Raw genomic sequence first — 23,983 nt, 5'->3', positions numbered from 1 at the left:
ACCTCAGAAGCTCTGATGTTCAGATCATATGGTAGGAGACAGTCAGAAACATACTAGAAGGCAAATGTTTCATTTTTCCTGCTTTAATGAGTTGGGTGTGATATAACCAGTAAGGAAACCAGTATGGAGAGACTCTTTAGACTGAGAAATTGCACATATACATTGCATTATACATTCCACACCAGAAAATCAGTGTATTACATAAAACCAGAGCCGTATAGAGAGAGAGTCGCGACAACGGAAGTTCAAAACGCTTGATGGTCACGTGATTCACGGAGGCTTCAGATAGTTCCAGGAAGTTCAATTTGAGCGCATAAACACAGAGACAGAACTGCGATTTGAGGATTATTGTGAACATATAACGACCAACTTTAGGCTAATTTTAGAGCACATTGCTGTTTAATGCTTTGATTGTTTTATAATTGTTATATATTACGTTCATTTATATATTTAGAGGGACAGGAAGGGGTGAGAAATTCAGATGAGATTAATTTTCTAACATTCATGGTAATTTCTGTAATCCCATGGTATTGGTGACCTAAGTAATCTAAATGACTAATGTACATTTTCTGACAGAAGGAAAATTTTCTTTGACTTCATTGTGCAGAAATATGCTTTAAAAGAGTACATTAAAACACATTACACATTTACATCCAGACAGTATATGACATATTAAAATACATAGATAAATTATATATATATATCTTGTCTTTTTAATACACACTTATTTACAGCAATTAATTCATTAAATAAATCTCTAATAATCTCAAATATGAATATCATGTCAAGCAGTTTTTCTGGGTCCTTTCCTCCATGTTGTTTGTGTAGTGTCCACCATGGTTTGCTGTGTTGCATGGGGATGCTCCAATCGAGCAAAAATGTATGGTTTCCCCACTGATACTGAGAGGAGAAAAAAATGGTTGTCTCAACTAAGCAGGAGCAATCTTACCCTCACTAAAGATTACAACAGCAAATATATATGTGAGGTAATCATCAAACACTGCATTTGCACTTTTCACAATAAACACACTATTGGAAAGCTTAATGCCTGATTTATTAAAATACAGAATAGTGAACAAAAAAAAATCTAAGACTCCAGACAGACTCAGGTGCAGGGTGAGGGTGCTATCTAGTTGCAGGCTCCATTGAATCCCCTATGGTTCTTTGGCTTAAAGAGAGAGAGGAGAAAAAGACAGGAGAAAATGATTATTATGAGTATTGATGTGATATGAATTTGAACTTGTTGCACATCCTTGGTTGTTTTTTATACGTGTAATGAGTGTATACGTATCCAGTAAGTGTTCTCTAATACTGTGTATTCACCCACTATGGGATATGTATATGGGTAGACAAACCTGAGTTGTCATGTGTGAGGAGTAAACTCACATCACTCTGCAGGCACATTTTGAGGCAGACCAGTTCATCAGAACCAAACAGGGCAAGACTAGGCTGAGAGCAGATGCTGTTCCCACCATATTTGTGCATCACCCCGCACTCAGAAAGAGGAACCCCCCTGCACTACGATGCACCACTGGACCTGTAAAGACAGGGCCCATAGCTGCTGATCACAGCTATAGTGTTGACACAGGTATAATAAGTATGAACTCCTAATAATTATATTATTTCTTTAAGTGATAGAATATTTAAAACTTAATCACACTAAATAGTATACGTCTTTTATATCCAGCAGTTTCAAAAACTGAGGAAATACGTTAATAAAATAAAATTAAAATAAATAAAACGAAATAAAAAGGAAAATAAAATAAATAAAGGGATAAATAAATAAAATAAAAGGAAATAAAACGTTAGTTGGTACTCCAAAATGGATATCCTAATTTCACCTCCTCGACCCAACACACTCTACAATCACACTCAAATGTTATATTTAACCAATACTTATAGCTACCCCGCAAAAACATCGCGTTTAGGTGAGATGGCATTAAGAGAGGAATTTACAATTAATAGGCTGTCGGTCGTTAATGTGAAATCTCGCTAACCGTATTCGCGTTGTCTTAGCATAGATTTAGTTCCCTAAATCTGCTTATTAAGAGGTGGATAATTCACTAAAATGCTTTAATTCACATTTTAATGCACATGCTAATTTGATTCTGATGTCCTTATAATACACAATCTGATTTTTTAAGCGTACTAACCTGTAAAAGTGTATCACAGATGGTCCACTGCTCCAGTTTGACTGCGCTGCTCGTATTTGCTGCTAACTTCCGGGAACTATTGACAGGCTCCACGATCCGCCATTGCTGTAAAAAACTGGTCCATTGGAGTGAACGGAGTTGACGCGACTCTCTCTCTATAGGGCTCTGCATAAAACAAGGTAGATTGTTTACTGCTCTTATGTTCAGATATGTACGTTTATTTAAATTATGATTAATTTTGTTTACATTCATTCAGTAGTCATAGTGCAGATAAGAAAGCTATAAATATGTAGTAAAGAGCTAAGCCTTGTCTGGGCCTATAGATATTCCCCCAGTCATACCCTTGTTGCACATGAAACCTCATTCATAATGGCTGCATGAGGCTCACTGGCGTGACGATTGAGCAGGACTGGTTTGCTCTGGGTGCGTTGTCTCTGGTCTTTCCTCTTTCTTCTTCACCCAGCCAGACGTGGCGTTGAGCCAGGCTGCATGCGGATGAGAAATAGCCCTTTTCCCACTGAGTCGACATTTTTACAATTTTATGTAAAAAAAATTCCACTTGTGAAGCTCCTAACCAGTTGAATTTTATTACAAAATATGATTCACTGTGGACTGTGTGTAAGCATTGTGAACTTACACACCTGAACCAACCAGGTAAACCTTTACACAAAAATACATGACACTCTGTGTATTTAGTACAGCGTTAAAGTATGAATAGACCTTACTGGCAATATAGGATGGAAATTAAACAAATCCCAAATGCTATGGCAACCCACATAGAGGTGACATGTATAGCAAGTCTCACCAGAAAAAAAAAGAGTACAGAATGTCATGGCAACAGTCACACAGACACATTCACATATTTTCCCACACACAACACATTCCCATAGAGATATTCCCCAGGCAATGTCACTGCTGAGTAACCTCCGTGTTCACTGTGTGAAAAATGATAATTGACTCAGTTTTACATATCACACCTTCAAAAAACATCTTTGGCCGGTCACCATAGTGATTAGCTGATTATGCCCTGTGTGAAACAGTGTGAATGGTCATGAATGGTCTTGGATAGATCACTTGCCCTCAGGCCACCTTTGACATCAGGAACGAGATAATATCTTTGTTTTTTCTTCCAGGACACCACAGACACCCCAGAGTGAACTCAGATAGTGGCATATGAGTTGATACTGAGCAAGACGCTAGTCATCTTGAATTTAGACACTGACGTACCATGAACGGGTTCCACAGGTGATGCTGAACAGAAAGCCGTGGGAAACAACAGAGACGGTTGTGGCTCACCTTTAAAAATCCGCCTGCCTGTCTGCTAAAACATGAACAGTATTGTGATGAGAAAAAGTCTTTTCTTTATTAAATGAACTATTTTTATACACAAAACAGAATGGTTTGCAAATGCATTAAATCCACTTTAGTTATCAGATTAAAATGGATTACAAATGAAACACATATTGTTCCAGCTCATTCTTATTGCATATCAATATGCACTTAAATCATTTTTGTCAGCACATCTTATAAAAATGTTAAACACTGATAAATGCTGCCTGGGTAAATATTTGGTCTCTTCAGATTAGTCCTTTTTGGCAATAACAGCTTTAAGCATGCTGAGGTATCAACCAGCACTGAATGGGAGTAAATTCAGATTCTTCCTGGGTGATTTGATCCAGGTTGTTCATATTTGTTAGATGTTTCACAAACTGCAGTTAAAATAGTGTCACATATTGCCATTCTGTTCTTTGCGAGAAATGTGTCCTGCTGACAAAGTTTTTAACCTTTTTTTAAACTTTATTTTAACAGAAGCAAATCGTCCTGCTTTGTCTCCCTATATTTCATATTATCCATCCGTCCTTCAAAGTTAACAAAGATACTCCTTGTCCGCCAAAGGTAAGCTTCCACAACATGATGTTTCTACCCCAAAACATTATGCTTTGTGTAGTGTTTCTTGAGGAATGTGCAGTGTTAGGTTTGTCACACACATGGCATTTGAGTTTTGGAATAGACAAAAAAAGACCAATCTGACTAGAAACAGATTTTAAAATCTGACTAGAAAATTTAGCTGGGTACATTTGGCTCAAATTTTTGTTCATGTCTCCAACTTTACCTCTAATTACTTTAGAATAGTTATTGGTCTACATTTTCACAGCTTTACTTCAAACCCAGTCTGATCAATGTTATTTGCATGAACAGAAAATATAAATTTTTGGATAAAATTTCACGTTTACCTGATACTGCAATTAAACACTTTTTCTGGGTCAGACATTCTTGCATAAAATTAACTGATTTTGAATTAATGTCATTTTTATAAATAATGACACCACAAAATAATAGATAATATTCAGATAACAATCTACAAAGAAGACAATTGTGAAACCCTTAAGGGGTTTAGTTTTGCAAAACACATCCTGTCTCACCCTTCCAGTGGGTGGTGTTATCTTCTTCCCCTACACCACAGGCCTGGGGACTGCGGGTGTGGTGCAGTATTTTTGTGGTTCCAACAATCTTGTCTTTCCTGGGATCTGTTGGAGCCACACCTCCAACTTAGGGGTCAAAGCCCCAAGTGCCCCCACCACCCTCAAGGCGACCTTCCATATTCTAGTTCCTATTTCAGCCCCATGTATTTCTCCATTTTACATTTTTTAGATGTCTCCATCACTTGGGGTTGTCACATCGGTCACCACATCTGTGTCTACTATAACAATGTTTGGTTGTGCTTCTATTTGATTATCTGTCTGTGTCTGGAGATTCCACAACATCTTAGCCGTACTGTTCTTCACCAGGTCTCTGGCTTCCTCCCTCATGAACTTGAGGTGTTCTGCTCAGCTGCCTTGCAGATGTTAGTGTATGCTACTTCATTCTCTTTCTGTATACTTATATGACAGCATCCTGCTACTAGGTGCTTGATTGTCTCAGAAGTTGGAGGAGTAACTCCGACAGATCCCAAAAAAAAAAAGTCAAAGTCAAATTTATTTATATAGCGCTTTTTACAACACACGTTGTCACAAAGCAGCTTTACAATCATATGGGTCCAGATCCCTAATGAGCAAGCCAAAGGCGACAGTGGCAAGGAAAAACTCCCTATGATGGTGGGGATTAGGAAGAAACCTCGGGAGGACCAAGACTCAAAAGGGAACCAATCCTCCATTGGGCGGCCCGTTAGCACAAGTCCGTATTTGTGGACAAAAGGTGGTTTTACAGTTATAGTTAAGGTCCTTGTTCCCCGGCCAAGTAGTCACAGTCCCTTCAGTGCAGATGGTGAGCCTCAGGTAGGAGCATCAGCACGTCCTCTTGTGGCAATGGCACATCCAACCCCGGCATCAGTACATCCACCAGCAAGCCAGACCATCTCCCAGGTGCTTGTAGGTGCTTGCATGCATCACTGACCTCAGTACAGAAGAGTGTAATCCTAGCAACACCTAGTGATCTTCTTCAGATATGTAGGCAAAGCAAGTTTATTTATATAGCACCTTTCATACACACTGGCAATTCAAAGTGCTTTACACAGGAACAGAAAGAGGATTATTACGACCCGAGGTCTATCACCTTGGGAAGGTGTTGCCCATAATACAGAAAATATTTAAACAAGGTTTTGAAGGAAATCAAATAGTAATTTAAATGATTACAATATAAAAATTAAAGATAAAATGATTAAAAGATAAAATAAATAAAGAAGATAAAATGAAAGTCAATAAAACTGGATGTATGTATGTATAGGTAAGCCAAGCATGTTTTAATTCTGCCTATAAATCATCTGTAAGTAATGTAAGTCTACACTACTAATATACTTTTAAACGCCATATGTCACTAGACTCTGAATATATACTGGGAACATGATAGTAATAGGAGCATTCAAGATGCAGGACACAGGAATATGAGAATGTATAACAATATATCATTCATATATCATTTTATGGGATATAATTCAACCATAGACTGCCAGTATTCCACTACATGCTAATACGACTACACAGTCAGCTCTGTACAGGATTCCAAGAAGTGATTTGTCGTTTCTTCTTAACCTCAATACCACAATTCAGTCCTTTATTACAACCACATGTGTAATTCAATCAGTTAGGTTGGTTCTGAAATTTCAGGGGTCTTTACTAAAGAATCATTTATCCCCATGCTGTCTGGAAGACTTTCAACATATATTCCTGTCATTCTATTATTGTGCCCTGAAGGAAGGTTTGGGTGCCGTATGGTGGTCCCTGTGCTGGGCAGTTTTTTTCCTTTCCTTCTTTGTCAGTCTTTCTCTTACTGGCATGCATTACCAGCAACAACAACTACGGCCACAATCACTTTAGAGTCACGCATTTGACCTCAGCCAGAATTGCCCTGTGACTCATGTGTTTTGTGAGACCCCAGCTAGCTGTTGTCGTTCCGCTACTGTGTGTTTGGTAAATGTGAGTAAACTACAGCAAAGGCAGCTGCAGTCGGTTGTGTGATTCACAAAACGGGGGTGTGATCCTCCCATCCTGAAGAGGTCCGGTCTAAAAACCCTGAGGGCTTGGGGGCCTTATAGAGACTCTGTACACCACATAGGTGATGGTGAAAGAACACTAATGGGTACAATATTCACAGAGTCATACTTATAGTTATTGTGGCTTTAGAGTCGTGTGCCAGGGAACTGATGTAAAAGTCCATGATGCTGAAATGCTGTGAATGAGTTAATCTGAGCCATGCTTTATGTGTGTGTGTGTGTGTGTGTGTGTGTGTGTGTGTGTGTGTGTGTGTGTGTGTGTTGGGGTAAAATAAAATAAACAAAATCCTAAAATAAATATAGACATAATAAACAAAAATGGATATACATTTCTGTCCCATTTTATAATACTTTGACCATGTGGTCTATTACCAACCTCTGTCATTTTAAGTTAATCTAGTGGGTCTGCAATTTGCAATGTTTTCTTTTTAACATGGGCAAGTAGGACAAGGGTTTTTCACAAACCATAAACAGCAAGTTAACTACAGCAAGTCCAGTCTGAAACTGAAATGCTGTCACACACTGACAAAGCAAAATACAGTCTTTGTCTGTCTCTCTGTGGGAAATACATTTAGGTTTGGTTTCGGTGTATTTCAATGGTTTTCAGAAGCAAACGTGCTGAAACGTGACCCAGCTCAGTCAGGACCACGTGTCTCCTTTCACTACTTTTTTTGTGCTGTTTCAAGCCTGAGGCAGGCGGAGACGTGCTCAGGCACGTTTTAGTCCAAGGGCAGACAGAGACGCTGATGAAGAAAACTGCCTACGGAAAGAATGTGCCTGAAGGAAAAAAAAAGATTCTTGCACTGATATGCCACTGTAGCACCCGCCCACTCAACAACCTCCTGAGTAGATACTGTAGAAGTCCAACATTAATACCTCACCAGTAGGTGATGGATGGGTGGTGGTGAGTCCTGGCACCTTGACTCTTTTACCACCATCTCTGTAGCAAAAGCAACACCACAACCCAAACCAAACTGAAGGGAATTATATTTTTGCTTAGTTTGCTCTGACTGGCTTGTAAGAACAACAACTTTTCCTTTAACATTATTATGCAGTATAAATGCTCTGAATACCAGTATTATGGATGCTGTTAATGTCCCAAACAGCAATAAACCAGTTATTTCCAGATATGTCTAGTTATTTTCTGTAAAAAAAAAGAACTTCCTTGATCTCTGTTTCATGAAATTCTTCCATGCAACGAAAGCAATAAAACAATGAGATCAGCAGATCAGGGAAAGTGTGTAGTGCGTCATTTCCCTAACAATTTGGGACTAAAACCATATGAGCTCAGTCATGCAGTTACACACACTCACACACACACACACACACACACACACAGAGAGATCACTATACTCAAGTATTTGGCATAGGTTTCTGCGAATGAGTAAACTAAACTTTCACTTCCTCAGATTTTCCTTTATTACACAACAAAGCCGTCCTGGACTTTTTTCACCGTGCTGTCTGTGCCAGGCGCTGTCTTGACCTTGTGTGCACGGAGGAAATGTGCATATCTGAGCCCTGCTAGCTGTCAGAACCTTCTGACCAACACCCTGCAGAGTGGGGCCTCCTTGTGCTGATCTCACTCACATCTTATCTTACCCACAGTTACAAAAAGTTATTCATTGATTAATGACAGCAAGAGAATTTAATTAAAAATAAGTAATAAGGTCACAGCAGAATTTGAGGATTATCACCATAGTGAAAATCTATAAAAAATGTACACTGATGGCAAGATATTATAAACTGCTGGAAAGACCATCCATACATTCATGGTTGGAAAGACATTACACACTGAAATGATGGGCATTTAGATGCTGCTAAAATAACCATCATTCCTTGCAAATCCAAAGCCAAACAGATTGTTTTATAGACTGTCAGTCATGATGAGGGTTGTGATCTTATAATAATCAGTCCCACCAGGATTTCGCAGGCCTTTTTTGTGATTGTTGTGGGCTAAAATGTTTTGTTTGATGTTTGATGTTGCGGGTGTTTTTCAAAAAAAATTGCAATGGAAGTTGCGGTGTGTTTTTGCTTTTTTGTGAGTACATTACAATAGGGAGTAAATGTTGTATGGTTTCCTCTATTTAGTAGTCCATTTTAATTATCTATTTACCTATTTATTCAGGGTTGCCAACTTTTCAAGATCGCTTGAAGTGAGATTTGTACCTGGAGGGGGTGGCGAACATTAATTGTTAAGTTGTTACCGGGCGGCCTGTAAAATGGACACAAATTAAGTATTATATCGAGATCGATCGCCAGTGGTTGGCGCCAGAGCGAACTAGTAACTCATAGATATGGATCAGAGATAAATAAACTTAATCTCTGACTTTAAACTATGGCTGTGTTCGAAATAGACTACTACATACTGGATACTGCATACTGGACTCAGTATATACTGGATACTGCATACTGGTCCTCGTAGTAGTATGCAGTACAGTTTCCAGTATGCGACAAAAGCAAAGCACACTACGGGGTCACGTGAACGTAGCGTTGCATGATGGGATGCAGTACACCACGAAGATAGCTCTGTTCGCGTACTGGAATATTTTGCGGAAGTAGTAGGTCATCCGGGTATGTTTCGCGTACTGGAAATTTTCATTTTGGTCACATACTGCATACGACATACTGATTTGGGGCTCGATCAGTATGCCAGTAGTATGTAGTAGACTATTTCGAACACAGCCCAAGTCCCGTTTACAACGCAGAACCACTTAGGTCCAAACGAGGCTTTATACAGTAAATGGGAGATGTGTAGTAACCACGAAAAATCGTAACTTGGGAACCTCGTAAGGATCATAAGGATCATATTTCGGCCTCAAAACGGAAGTACGGCGGGAGTTATTGTCGACGTCACATCACATCATATTTCGGCCTTACGGAAGTAAGGCGGGAGTTTGTCGACGTCACATCAAGACGACATCAGTGATTGGTCAAATTTGCGGGAAAGTTGCGGTGATTGGCTGAAGTTGCAACACCGCCCTGAATTCGCGGGGTTAGCTTGAAGTTGCAAATCGCAAGATCGCGACTTTCTGGAGGGTCTGAATAATATGCTTGTCAGATAAAGGCATATAAAGGCAGACAGGGTATTTTCTATGAGATGCTTCCTAGGTAACGTTAGAACACCCCAAAGGACTACAGGAACGTTTGTGGAAACAAACAACAACAAAAAGGATATCTCCTTAATGTCTCCGTAGTTTCTCCAGCAATAAGAGACATTAGCATACGTCTACCTACTGTCACGGTACGGTGGGCCCCCTGCTGGTCGCCTCCGTCTACAGCGGCAGTTGTCCTGTGTTTGTTGCGTTGTGTTCGTCCCTCAGGTGGGCGGGGCCTATGATCCGCCTCACCTGACGGTCGTTTGTTTGTCTATATATGTCTTGTCTTTGTACCAGTTGACTGCTGGTCATTATATCCTTAATTCGGATCTTGTCACATGTTTTTGGTTTGCGCACTTTCTTCATTAAACCCCCTTTTTTTCCTGAGACTTGGCGTGATCGCTTCCATTTTATTTCGCACTCCCTGCCCGTCACACCTGCTATTGCTCAAATTGCTCAAGACCTTGGAGACAAGTCTCTTCCAGAGCTTTAGCACAGATGTCAATAAAATCTAACATTGTGTTTAGATTCATTAAAATAATAAGACTTGACAGGAGCCTCGATATGAACGCAAACATTTGTCACCCAAAGACTAAGAGTTCTGTGAATTACTTTTTTTATCTGGGTCATTTTATTTCCCTTGGTAGTTGTGTATCTAACAAATATGAATTTAACGTTATGTGAATGCACCTTTCGTTGTAAAGCGTCATCTTCCGAACAAAGAAAAGACGAAAGTGTGTCTCATGAATCCATTATTATAAACGTAAGAGAACTCGAGCCTTCGATCAAAAAATGCTGGGATGAGTCAGTTCAAATTCACATTCTTCTGGTACAACTGTCAATGTAGAATGTCAAAACTATGGTGGGAAGTCGAAATACAAGTAGCTGAAAACATATTGTAGAGCATATTATATGTTCACACATATACATATTGAGAGATGGTATGTGCATTGTTTTTTTTTTAGCAATTTTTGTTCAATGGATGCTGCAGAAGAAAACGTTTTAGCCAGCCTACCATTGTTAGTCTTGTGACATAGCTTAATGATCTGTTAGCTAGCAGGCTAGTGATGTTGATAAGCTAACGTTTGCTGTAGCAACAGTTTTAATCATACAAATGCCAGGTAGGTTCATGAATTTTTTGAAAAACAAAATTATTCAGTATGTGCATTTGGTCATGAAACATATGTAGATATGTATGCAGGGCTCTAGACTAGGAATGTGCATGGGTGGTTGGCTAAGTCGCCATTAACATTATTCAAAAATTTAAATCACTAGCTAACTAAATCGGCTAGTTAGCCCATCAATATGCGTTAAGCTACGTGAGAACATGTATATAACGGTTAGACTCAGTTTTAAAGGAGGTTTTATATTAACAATACTGTAAACATGTCAAAATTAGTGTTGTATTTGGTTAATTAGCTAACTGATAAGATTACCTCTATCATATCGACGGTATGTAAATTAATTTACCTCGTCATTAATATATTACTGTTAATATGTTCTAAACACAAATAAGAATTGTCCTTACCAGTTACCATTAACCGTTTACATGTATAACAGTGTTAATTTAGTTTACAAGCTATTCGTCATAGGTTTCGTCAATGTCCATTTTTCATAACGAAAACGAGAACTAAATAAAAACTACATAAAGGGCAAACATTCGTTATTTCGTGAATGCATAAAAATGAGACGAAAATGTTTGGCAGGGACAACATCCAATCAGAACTGAAGTTGTTTTATGAAAGGCAGAGACAAGTTAGGAAAACATCCTATCAAAACTAGCTCCAGACATTCGCCGTATATGGAGAGGCGGGACAAGCCAGGTAGACATCTAATCAAACGCACACAAATTTGAGCTAAACCCGGGAAGACCAGACTAGCCTGTGTCGTTACTCATGCTTTAATGTTATTCAGGGTAAAGTGTAGGTCTGTTCCACACTACGGCTCTGGTAGGAGTGAAGATCAATGTATGAAGATCAGTATACTTGTGACTACAGCTAATTGCTAATAAATTTGAAAATGAAATCTTGTGAAAAGTGAAATTCTTCTTAGATTAATTTATTTTTAGGCATATCTAAAGAGAAAAATTCTTATTCCATTAACCAAAAATGCATGAATTATTTAATTTCTTTCTTATGCTTGAACTTTTAACTTTCATTGAAACTTTCACCTTGTAAATTTACTTTAAATAAGAAAAAACACCAGATACAATTTAACAAGAATTATAAAATATATATTTTAAGTTGATTTCACTTTTGATATATCAATTAATATTAGATATAAACATTTTAGACTTTTTGTGAGGCAATTGGACTGTCAATGATTCTAGATTACCCTGGATTAAGTTTTATTACCCGGCATTTAAAAAATAAAAAATTAAATTAAAGTTTTGTTGGGAATAATGTTTTACTACTGCTGTTGTATAAGATAAATGCAATAAGATTCTTTAAACAAAAAAGATTCAAGAATTAAAGGCAAAGCTGATTGTCTTAATTCAACTGAATGTATTTAATTAGGATTACGGAGCTTTAGTCCGTAACCTTTGAATGGTTTTAATAGCTTTTTCATTGCTTTACTGAGTAATTCTGATCATACTAAATTAGTCTTGAAAGAGATGAAATGAAGACAAGAAAGAGGTCTCCCCGGATCTCAAAACCAAATTTTCAGTTTTGACTTTAACCTCAGAGGTATCTCATGTATCTCATGAAACATCTTGTGACAAAGTTGATCTTTAAATGAAAAATAAGTGAGAATCACAAGTCTCCAGAGAAAGGCCTTACGATTGTAAAGCTGCTTTGTGACAACATGTATTGTAAAAAGTGTATGTGCATCATTATGTCTACATCACAATCTGATCATGTGGTATGTGCATTAGTGACTCTCTAACAAATGCAAATTGTACATCTTTGTACATCTTTTATGTATTAAATAAATTTGACTTTGTCTTTGACATCAAATATTAACATGTGAGCAATAAAAATTTCCTCTGCTGACCCAAGTATGGTGACAGTGGGAGAGCTTGGGAAGACTGCAGACATTCACTGATGGCCGATAAACAAATTAGCATGGAAGTTATTTCTGAGTCAACAGCGTAAAATGAACTAAAACATTTTTTTTAGTTCTTTTTAGTTTTTTTAGAACTTGTTCTACAGGACATTACACTAACTAGTTACGTTTCACTGCATTGTGCAATTATCTGTGGGTGGCACTTAGGCAAGGACACGTTGACAAATAAGTATTTGTTTGGGAACCCCTGCACGAAGGGTTTTGAAAAGGGAGTGTGATTCACAAAGAGACTCATCTCTGCCGGCGGAAGCTCCTGACGGTCAGGTAAACATGAATGAGAATAACCGTCTGCTCCTAAGAGGAGTGTGTGGGAGGGACACGCCCCACTCCCCTTTTATGTAGCCTGAAAAACTTGCTGTTACCCCCATCTAGTGATCTTCAGACATCTTCAATGATGGGGCCAGAGTCCGTTTTCTGACTTGCCTGCTCAAACACACCTACTATTAATTTATCAGTGATTTGAATCACTGAATTAAATCAGGTTTGAGCAAAGCAAGTTTCACCAAAGTGCTGCACTCTGGCTGTCCTCCACCACTGTTGTACAACTACCACAAATATTTTAGTAGTGGAAAACTATCACTGTGTAGTAGCATCTGCAGTTTACACATCTTTAACCACTGGTGCTTTATTTCACATTTCAGATATATAGATATAGATATAGATATATGTATGTGTGTGTGTGTGTGTGTGTGTGTGTGTGTGTGTGTGTGTATGTCATGTGTTGGTGTTTCTCTTATCTGTCAAACTCCCCTGACCCTACAGATCTGCTCACTTGTGTGCCACCTCTGTTTCTTCCCAAGATAATAACAATATTTTTATATAGCGCTTTTCTAAAACCCAAAGATGCTACAATCATCAGTACGCAAAACAAACAGCAGAGGTTAAACAGATTTGGATCAGTTTCTAGAGCTGTAAAACAGAAACAGAAAGACAGAGAAAAGAAAGAAAAAGAGGTAGAGGTAGGTAGAAGTCCTTTGTACAGCGCAGTTTTCAATATGTCTACGTCTTTAACTCTAGTAGACTGCAGTTTTCATTATGTCTACATCACAATCTGATCACGTGGTATGTGCATTAGTGAACCTCTAACACCTCAGCAGAGGTTCACAAATGCAAATTGTACATCTTTGCAAATACACTCGCAAAGAAATACATCTTCATGTATACATACAAGTTGTTTCTAAAGGTGTCTGGAAGAGAAAACAGTTTCAACTGTCATCAGGGATCTCACCTCTCTTCACAGGACTAGCTTGTGGAGGTGCTTAAATCGCCCTCGTGTAATCCTATTACATTCTATCAAATTCTGTCCAAGATACCATCCTGGCCATGTCTAATACTCAAAGCAGATTAGACCAAACCCACGCTGACGCTCTTGCCGATGTTCTGTCTGGGTGGCTCAAAATGTTTCAGCCAGAATACACAACACCCACACACCAAGCCATACCAAGAAACTGGGTAAGACTGACAGCTATTTGATCACACATTTCTTTGTAATTTGATAATCTTATTATGTTATGTTATTAATTTGAGGGACATATGCTGTTCCGTTCCTCTGTATGCATTAACCTGTGTATTAAATTATGTATTAAGTTAGAAACCTACAATTAAAATAGATTGTATGACTAAAATGCATTTATATAAATACACATACAGATGTGCCTGTCTACACAATGTTATGGACATCTATATCCATAGGTATGTTGCCTCTGCTTTGCAGTTTTTGGCAAATGCAGGAAAAGCAGTATATAATTAGTATATAGACACCAGTGAAATTATATTTGATGATATTTGCTGATGATATTTCAGTTGTCAGTCAGAATCTCTAATGTTTGGGGTCTGACGTTTGTGTTTGAGGATGTGAGAAGAAGAGAGATGATTAGCCTAGCGGATGTGGCCTAGTACTGTATATTCTATTACATGTGGTGAGGACAACTGGAACATTTGTTTTTTAGTTCCTGTCCAACAAGGTACCATAAAGACCAGCAGGTTTTAATCACATATAACCACCATAATTACTATTTACAGACAACAGCCCTTCCGCAGAGCCCATAGGTACCTACTGAAACCCAAACTCATCACACGTTATAATCTTGTAATCTTTCCTCAACCCAGATAAGCTTGAATGACATCATACTACATAGCATAATCCACTGTCATACTGTTACATCATCACGCTGTGGAATTCAGGACACCTAGTGAGAAATGACCTTGTGTTATTTCTATGGATCCATAATCTAACTATACATCCCTTCCTTGAAAATGCAGCAATATTTGCAGTAGGTTATTGAAAAACAGGAAGGACAATTATTCAGAAACCAAAATATCCTATTTCCTTTTGTGTAATTTTTTTTTACCATAATATGATTTCACATTACAGCCTTGTGCAACAATGATTCAAACCCAGGAAGTGCTGATTCTGTCCTTAGGTGTTGTCCACAAAAATGTCTGTTGAGGAAGAGGAGCGGCCAGCAATGCACACAGGTAACGGACAGACACGGACAGATCCAGAACCTGACACCAGCCTACTTTAAGATGGTTCAAGCGCCAGGAGACACAGCACAACGAAACAGCACCACTTGGTTCTGTAACTGCGATGGTTGCCCATGGGGAAACATCATCTGCCTCTTGACAAAATCCAACACACAAAAATGCAGAATTTCACCACGTTATACGCCATACTTTATTAAGCAATTATCATCCAAAAGACACGTGTGGTTTTTCCTTTTATTATATTTGCTACCAAAAAAGTACAGCAATTTCAATCATTGTACACAAAACCCATATGCTAGCTATTCACTATTCACTACCAATAGCAGAGAGTGAGTGTTATTGGACGGATGCAGCAGGAGGCCAGAATGGTTGCAGCACGTCTAATGTCCATACTACCATAACCAAGACAATACACAAAACAAAAGGCATCGTAGCGCTTTAAATTACTTCTCGTAATTTAGTCCACTAGATAGTATGAAAATTCAGTGTGAAGAAACCAACGAACAGTTTAGTCCTTGCCTGAGGAAACGGAAAGGTGTGTGAATGAGTGTCAGGAGGTGGTGGACTGTGAGCGAGGGAGTGGTCTAGTGCAGGTGTGTCTGGGTATAGGTGTCTCCCCTGAGGGCTGGGACCGGCCCACTGTGAGAGACAGTCAATCCCTTTACCGTTTACCTTCAAGGATGGTGAGGATAATCTCATGATGTAAAGGGCTAAAGATGTTACAGGCTAAAGCATAGTTCTTACACTTTTTATGCATTCCACAGGTCCTAAAGGAGTGATCCATGACTGGAGAAGGTTCAAACTAGAAAGTGAGGACCATGACAGTATGCCAGAAAAGAGCAAAGAGCTCCAGCAACAGATGTCCAATTCCAACACTAAAGACGGTAATGAACGTCTGAACCGCAAGGTCAGTAGGTCCACATCACAAAAACCTCGAGTATCTCCAAAAACACGAAGGCTCCGAAAGCATTTCACTTTGCCCCAATGAACTTCATATCGAAACCAGATCACTTCAGAAATTTTCCCATCGGCCATGACCACTGTTGACTCTCCAGTGTGGCTCACGTGACGTAACTAAAGGTGTCACCCTAAACAGATGACCGTGCAAGAATATGGCATGATCCGTGAGGGGGAAGAGGGATGTCTGAGGAAGTATCGCAAACGGTGCATGCAGGAGATGCACGAACGCTTGAGCTTCGGTCCCAGGTTCGACAGCGTTATGGAGCTGGAGAATGCAGAGGCCTTCCTGGAGGCCATCGAGAAGGAGCACCACCTCACACTGATCATCGTGCACATATATGATGATGAGATCCAGGGGTGCGAGGCACTCAACAACTGCCTTACCTGTCTGGCGGCCGAATACTCCACTGTGAAGTTCTGCCGGATCCGGGTGTCTGCGACCGGCGCAGAGGAGCGCTTCCCCAAAGATGTCTTGCCCACCTTATTGGTGTATAAAGCTGGAGAGATGCTGGCCAACTTCATCTGCATCACAAAGAACCTCAGCGAAGAGTTCTTTGCCACCGATGTGGAGAACTTCCTCAACGGGTATAGCCTGCTACCTGACAAGGACTTTGCTCCATGTCCTGAAGACAACGAAGACCTTGGGGTGGAATGATCCTGAAGGATCCTATATATAATGCATTTGGCATACACGCCATGGCAACTGGTCCGACATCCCAATATGAGAGACAGAACATTTAGGTTGTTTTATGCAACACCAGCTATGCTTAGAAATCACCAGATAGCACCAATCTCAAGCTATAACATCTGTTTGACAGCCATGCAATTTACACCCAGCAAGAGTGCAAAACCCACATTCAGGATTAGCGGTTTAAACATTCTACCACCAACTAAACCAAAGATAACAGAATATATGAAAGATGAACACACACCGAATCCTTCATTTAAACACATTATTAAATGCACGTACACTATATCTGTGCGACATTGTGTTCTACTGAAGACAGAGTACAGCCCCACTCTTCTCAGGTTGTATTTAGTGACCTAATAAAAAACTGAAACTTCATCTTTATAGAAACTAACTTGATGTATCAGCACTCACAGTAATGTTAAGTAAGTAAATTATACTTAGGACTTTTTTTTTATTGTACAGCTGCTATGAAAATAAACGATACATGAATAAGAAGTCTTGGTAATGTAGTCTGTGGGCACACATTTTAGCAAACAAAGCTAACAGAAACTGATTTTATTTCATATGGAAAAAATAAATGTTTTGGTAACATTTTTTCCTTGTAACCTTAATCCGATAACTCCCCTCATGAGCTAAAGTGGTTTACAGGTACATGCTACAATACATACATACATTATATATATATATATATAAAACACAACAAACATTAGCCAGAATTGTGAGAATTATTGGTTTATTTTACAATGAAAGCATTTAAATGAACAACTGCACGTCTTACTCAGCGAGATACAGAAGGGACGTTGCTGTGGCAAGGAGTGCGATGACGGTGGCCACTGCCACACCTAAGAAAGGATGTGGAGGGAGGGAGGGAGGAGCAGAGAGGTGGAGGAGGTGGAGGAGTGAGGGTGGGTGGAGAAAGAGAGAGAGAACTTCAGTAAGACAAGTGTGCAGTAGTGTGAAAAGGGTTGAGGAACACCAAGAATTCTCTCACACTCTGATATTTAACACTAACAATTCTCTCACACTTTGTCTTTAACACAGCAATACAATAATCACCCATTTTTTAATAATACTCTCATATTTCTATATACTACAAAAACATTTTTATTTGCACAGTGGTTCCGGTTTATTTACAGCCACCATACAACATACCAGCGTAGTAGTGTGAGGCGTTCTGGTTCACGCCGGACTCTGTGCTGGGCTGTACAGGCACTTCCTGTGTGAGTCCGACCTCCCCTCCCTGTGCAGCTACCGAGCAGAAGGCTAGAGAGGACCCAGAAATGAAAGGGACGCTGTCTGACTCACGCTGGATGACTTTAATGTAGCCCAAGGCAAACGATATCCTTTATCTAATGTTTGCGCTGGAATTTCAGCCTTGTTAATCAGGGGAAAACACGTCCTATGATGTTTATTCAAGCCGATCTGAACAGCACAACTGAGTCAATATTTGGGTGGCTCTTACAATTTAAGGAAAGAGGACTGGGCATGTCGAGAAGTGGTTCAAAGAGGATTATGGGAAAGGAACTTAACCCAAGATGTTCCTGTGATCCGCTCAGTCATGCTGAGTCAAACACTGGATCCCGTACTAAGCCAAAGAAAAACAGGCTGCCTTTGTCAAATGGGTGCAGGAATAGTAACCATAACAACCACCTACACAAAATTGGAAATGTGTATAAATGCAGCATTTTGATTGACGGCATCTAAAATTTAAAGATGCTTCAAACTTCCCTGATATTTCATGACTTGACCAAATAAATGATCAAATTCCCTGACTTACCATGTCTGGAATTCTTTGTTACGTCACTGTGATACTGAAGTCACATATAACCAAATGTTTGGATGTAGAGTGTAGACTGAAGTTGTTGAATGTCAAAAGTTGTTGAGTCCTTAAATGACCACTAACACCACAGATAAGCACTTGCTGTCCTTATTCTTTACATTTTATGTTTATTTATGTCTATGGTCTATTTGCGCTTCTAGATATCAGTTTTTCATTCCTGTTGTTTAGGTTTGATCCTGTGTTTATTTGCAATATTAGGTGATGGGACTGATTTCTGTAGTTTAGTAGTATTCTGGTTCAAGGGAATCTTGAATTCTGACTTATCTACTGTACTATCTAGGATTAATTCTGTAAACAGATGGTAAAGCACTTTGTAAGTCTACAAAATGCCCTAAATGTAAATGTAATATATATAGGGATATAAAATATTACCCTCTACACTCATGTCAATGTCTTCCTCCAACGAATCGCAGTCAAGCATTTCTTTAAGGCGCTCGGCTACGTCTGTGGGGGTCTCGTCAGTGAACACATAATCACACACACGGAGGCCAGAGCCGGGCAGGGGGGCGAACACCCTACGGGGCAGGTCCTGTTGCCCGCTGACTGCACCTACCCAGACAGGTATACAATTACATCGCCAGCCTGAAAAAAAAAACTTCAGCCAGCCTCATTTTTGCCTTTAGCCATAATATCAAACTTTGGCATCATTAGCTTATTATCTTTTGATAATGCTGAAAACATCCGATTGCAGAAGCGAACCAGCACCGTACCGTCATACACATGCAGGTTACTGAAGGCTTCGTCTCATTTTTGTCCACAGAGCACATTTATTGCTTATGAGAAGATGTATTTTTGTATGTTCCCCAACACTACCCAACAGGTTCAGCAAAGCAATAATTAAAATATAATAAGAAGCAACTGTTTGCTCATGAGCAACATAAAATATACACATGTCAGTGGCACCATCTAGTGCCTAGTTACTGACATTGCTAAATCAGTGGTAGAGAAATAAAGAATATCAATTAATGTTAATCATTATTATCAATGATTAATTATTAGTAATAATCCATTTCTGTGCATCTTTACCCCCTTCACTCATGACGTCCTCCAGGAGCATCTCCACTCGGTTAGACACCGTGTTCAGGACGTCCCTCTTGATGGCCTGTAAAAGCCACCCAGCAACAGCACATCAAGGCATTACAAACAGCTCACACGTCTACACTTATCGTAACGTTGAAGTCCTCGTTTGACCGTGGATGGGAGCTGCACGGAGATGGACCGGGACAGGCCGGCAAGGCTCCGCCTACCTGGGCAGCCTGTCTGGCCCTGGGCTTGTTGCTGTGGATGTAGGCTGTGCAGTGGACGGCTCCTCGCACACACACAGAGCCGCCGCACGCCTGCACCCGAGCGCTGGACCTCTGATCTGCTTCTGGCTCCTCCTGCCTCCATGATTTACACACACACACACACACACACACACACACACACACACACACACACACACACACACACACACACAGTGGATCAAGCACAGAGGCACCTCACACTCCCGCTCTACCTGTGCACACTCACCGCTGACACAAGCATCTGCACTTGGAACGTCTGCTGCTGACTTGCTTTGGGGCTCTTTTTCTAGGAGACAAACAAACACCATCACAAGCTCACATTATTAGAACTTCTATATTAATTTGACTTCCAAAAGGTTTGTACTCACAAAACAGACACAGAAAGTTAGTTAACATCACTCTGGGGAGTCAGAGCGGCCCTCACCGGTCCTGACAGGAGCTCGTAGTCGTCTGACACTGGTCTGCCGTTTATGAGACAAACTGCAGCCTCCACCTGTTTAGCCCACCTCATCAGTCCATCCTGTAACACATCATACTGAAATGATTAAATTACGCTTTTATTAACGGTGACTTACAATACACCAATACATGTGTTCTGAACGTTTAAGCCTAAAAGCAATTTTTTTTTTTTTTTACACATTTCAGCAGGAGTTCAGAGAAACTGCACCGGACCTTCAGACATCTCTCCAGGTTCTGAGAGGACATCTCTGTGATGGGGATGTTCAGGTCTAGTTTCACGGAGCAGGTGAAGACTGGCCAGGAGGAGGAGATGTCTGACTGATACTTCCAGTCTGCTGGCTTTGCTGAACACTGCACAGAATTCGCCCAGTGTGTAGGGGTCCAATTAAAATAACAAGAAAACTAGATTTATGTTTGACCTCGAGTATGAACACTCTGCTTGGGAAAGAAACTGGAAAGTCATACCTTTGGGTCTTTTACATCAAATGTTTTGCAGACAGCTCTGTATATAGCAAACTAAGGAGGAATTCTTATTAGTGCAACCAATAACTCAGTGCTGGCAATCATATATATATTGAACATCTGCGTGACTTTTCAGTGGTTAATATACAATCCAGTATATAATCCTTCAATCATAACTTTCTACAGAACGATCACAAATCTACAATGTGTAGTTGTCCCAGTTTTGGAAGTGAAATATTTATTACTCTCTGTTTCCTGTAAGCACGCGATGGGACTATAGTAACCCAGAAGAGAATGACCCATCAACTTTCAGCCTCATTTGCATATTGTTATTTAAGCCAACGGTGCTGGAAGACAGATACAAGGACTGAACAGATACAAGCTAATGGTCTGTCATTCAGTATCTATCGGTCATGATGTCTCTAGCCTGAGGTGTAAACACCTCACTGTTGTCTTGGTTGATGGGCTTGCATTAAAAATGGATGCTTCAAATGTCTCCTCATCTGAAGTTGTTTTTATTTAACCACTTGTGAAGGATACTTTCTTGTTTTGGAGCAGATGTGTAGTGCAACACGGTCAGTCACGTCTTCTTCCGAGAGATCCCAAAGCCGCGTCTTAGACATGTATTTATCAACAGCAAAGACAAGCTAAAGACACACACAGGCACATGCACGCACGCACGCACGCACACACACACACACACACACACACACATTCCATCATTTGGTCTTTTGTGTTTGGGGGGAGTAAGTTGTGAAGGAATATTCACTATTCTTGTTTTATGATGTTAGGAATAACACTATGAGAAGTGGGAGGAAAGATCCATCCCACTATAAATGACCAACTGATCAATAGATCAATAAATGGCATGTAAAAAGCCCATTATACCAGGTGTGAGTTACTCCCCTGATATAACTGTGGTATTGGTTTCCTTGTTGGTATATGTTTAAAGCATGTGATTACTTTTGAGTAGTCAGTGGCAGACAAAATCTGTTTGCTTAACAATAGTCAAGACAAACTCATGAAATTGAGAGTGCTGTTCAGAGAGAGAACTCTTCTTGTTGAGAGAGTTTTTGGTACAGGAATATCTAGAGAGATTAGATTTTAACTTTAACCTCAAATTTATAAATAAAACTTCATAATGCACAGCTAAATGGAGAAACTGCATATTTACATGATCATGCATCAGATTTTGTGTCCCTTTCAATTGTAATAATTTTTACAGTATGCAAGTTATGAAACAGCAAGTTAAATGCAAGTTATGAAACAGCACATTGCACCAAATGCATTCACCATACTTCATCCTCTGAACACACTCGCATTTTTTAGTGTGCTCTAAACACACTCGCACATTTTTTAGTGTGCTCTAAACACACTCGCACATTTTTTAGTGTGCTCTAAACACACTCGCACATTTTTTAGTGTGCTCTGAACACACTCGCACATTTTTTAGTGTGCTCTGAACACACTCGCACATTTTTTAGTGTGCTCTAAACACACTCGCACATTTTTTAGTGTGCTCTAAACACACTCGCACATTTTTTAGTGTGCTCTGAACACACTCGCACATTTTTTAGTGTGCTCTAAACACACTCGCACATTTTTTAGTGTGCTCTAAACACACTCGTACCTTTTTTAGTGTGCTCTGAACACACTCGCACCTTTTTTAGTGTGCTCTAAACACACTCGCACCTTTTTTAGTGTGCTCTAAACACACTCGTACCTTTTTTAGTGTGCTCTAAACACACTCGCACATTTTTTAGTGTGCTCTGAACACACTCGTACCTTTTTTAGTGTGCTCTAAACACACTCGTACCTTTTTTAGTGTGCTCTGGGCTTCTTTCGCCAACTCGGGAGGGGTGATGAGAAACACACCGAGAACATCCACACCTCCAGGTAACATCCGAGCAACCTTGACAGCACAGCACCAGTATTACTAAATAACGCAGACGAAACGTTGCCATTTTAAACCTGCTGGCCACCTGCCTCGCGTGCGCGCTGACCCACCCGCCTCGCGTGCGCGCTGACCCACCTGCCTCGCGTGCGCGCTGACCCACTCCACATCGACGTCATCCAGCGGGCTCGAGCCATTCCGACTCTCGGGGGCGCCCTCGGCCTCTCGACGAGGGGTTTGGACCGCCAGCACTACAAAGTCTCTCTGCGCTGACGACTGAAAGGAAACAAGGCAGTCTATTCAATATTGATAAAACCAAACGGTTTTATTATAAATATATGAATTTAACTTTGGTTTTCTCACGTGGCCAATTAAAAGTCCAGTCAGGCGAGAGCCGCCGACCGCTGTGAGACTAGCGAGGCGCTTCTCTACAGACTCCTCAGCGATGTAACCTCTTCCCATTCTGACGAAAACACTGCAGATACTCGTCGACCTGTCGAAATGTGTCGGTTTATTTGGGAAGGAATAAAGAAATAGAAATAGTGTCGGCCAGTGTTTATATCCGAGCACTTTAAATCCGTAGGAACTACAGGCAGTTTTGGATGTAAACATATGTTCAGTGGCCTAGACAAGTAGGGAATCAAGTTAGTTAACTGGTTGGCTAATATATCTTACTAGTTAGCTAGGTTTTATGAAAATAATTTTGGTTTATCAATCAAATCCGATGTAATTCTAACGTGATAGCGGTAATTAGTTAATTGGCTGCAGGTAGATGAACTACTAAACACACTTCTGAAATAGGGTTGATGTTAAGTGCTTTTGAACCGTGAGTGAAAGTAGGGCAAAAATAAATTAGCCACTTTATTTATTTATTCACTTATAATGTACATTTAAATCACCCGACCACAGTAAACAGAGAAAAACCGTTTGTTACTAACCTCGTAATAACGTTACGGGACGCTTACGTTCTCGGCGTGTGCAGCCGCCTCTCTGCTCAGTTCCGGGTGACGCAGGCAGACCCGACGCGTCATCAGAAAGACGGACGCTGATTGGATGACGCGTCACGAGAGAGACGGACGCTGATTGGACGGCAGAAATGTC

General features: G+C 40.0%; 2 protein-coding genes and 1 long non-coding RNA gene across 6 annotated transcripts; 1 reads left to right on the top strand and 2 right to left on the bottom strand.

Moving 5' to 3' along the window:
• Positions 1-660: 660 nt before the first annotated feature.
• LOC143478011 (uncharacterized) lies at positions 661-2,331 on the bottom strand. Of its 2 annotated transcripts, none has more exons than XR_013121680.1 (3): positions 2,154-2,331; positions 1,356-1,571; positions 661-1,168 (listed from the first exon to the last, which is right to left on the bottom strand). It is a non-coding gene; the product is annotated as an uncharacterized LOC143478011 (long non-coding RNA). The 2 variants fall into 2 exon arrangements; XR_013121679.1 differs by having other exon boundaries at positions 663-1,168; positions 1,387-1,571; positions 2,154-2,327.
• Positions 2,332-12,916: 10,585 nt separating this feature from the next.
• pdca (phosducin a) lies at positions 12,917-17,410 on the top strand. 2 transcript variants are annotated; one of them, XM_076976922.1, is made up of 4 exons: positions 12,917-14,255; positions 15,227-15,281; positions 16,055-16,197; positions 16,387-17,410. In XM_076976922.1, exons 1-4 carry the CDS (start codon positions 14,127-14,129, stop codon positions 16,903-16,905), a joined length of 846 nt encoding a protein of 281 aa, XP_076833037.1. In that variant the 5' UTR covers positions 12,917-14,126; the 3' UTR covers positions 16,906-17,410. The 2 variants fall into 2 exon arrangements, with proteins under 2 accessions (XP_076833037.1, XP_076833038.1); XM_076976923.1 differs by lacking the exon at positions 12,917-14,255 and adding an exon at positions 14,456-14,495.
• A 247-nt stretch (positions 17,411-17,657) lies between these two features.
• On the bottom strand, positions 17,658-23,970 carry odr4 (odr-4 GPCR localization factor homolog). Of its 2 annotated transcripts, XM_076976920.1 has the most exons (14): positions 23,821-23,970; positions 23,246-23,375; positions 23,021-23,158; positions 22,805-22,900; positions 21,529-21,635; positions 20,992-21,028; positions 20,740-20,877; positions 20,492-20,587; positions 20,294-20,353; positions 20,029-20,160; positions 19,808-19,883; positions 19,154-19,330; positions 18,094-18,204; positions 17,658-17,783 (listed from the first exon to the last, which is right to left on the bottom strand). In XM_076976920.1, exons 2-14 carry the CDS (start codon positions 23,342-23,344, stop codon positions 17,716-17,718), a joined length of 1,335 nt encoding a protein of 444 aa, XP_076833035.1. In that variant the 5' UTR covers positions 23,345-23,375; positions 23,821-23,970; the 3' UTR covers positions 17,658-17,715. The 2 variants fall into 2 exon arrangements, with proteins under 2 accessions (XP_076833035.1, XP_076833036.1); XM_076976921.1 differs by lacking the exon at positions 19,154-19,330.
• Positions 23,971-23,983: the final 13 nt, after the last annotated feature.

Source organism: Brachyhypopomus gauderio, chromosome 16 (assembly GCF_052324685.1).
Source record: "Brachyhypopomus gauderio isolate BG-103 chromosome 16, BGAUD_0.2, whole genome shotgun sequence".
NCBI lineage: Eukaryota > Metazoa > Chordata > Actinopteri > Gymnotiformes > Hypopomidae > Brachyhypopomus > Brachyhypopomus gauderio.
This window is presented reverse-complemented; position numbering and strand designations above follow the sequence as displayed.

Bases quoted from the DNA above. Each gene is read 5' to 3' on its own strand.
- odr4 (XM_076976920.1), bottom strand. From the start codon at position 23,344: ATGGGAAGAGGTTACATCGCTGAGGAGTCTGTAGAGAAGCGCCTCGCT. The intron at 19,884-20,028 runs GTAGGCGGAGCC...TGGCTTTTACAG, and splicing joins GGGCCAGACAGGCTGCCCAG to GCCATCAAGAGGGACGTCCT. The intron at 19,331-19,807 runs GTAAAGATGCAC...CTGTCTGGGTAG, and splicing joins GGACGTCATGAGTGAAGGGG to GTGCAGTCAGCGGGCAACAG.
- pdca (XM_076976922.1), top strand. From the start codon at position 14,127: ATGTCTAATACTCAAAGCAGATTAGACCAAACCCACGCTGACGCTCTT. The intron at 14,256-15,226 runs GTAAGACTGACA...TTCTGTCCTTAG, and splicing joins AAGCCATACCAAGAAACTGG to GTGTTGTCCACAAAAATGTC. The intron at 15,282-16,054 runs GTAACGGACAGA...TGCATTCCACAG, and splicing joins GCGGCCAGCAATGCACACAG to GTCCTAAAGGAGTGATCCAT.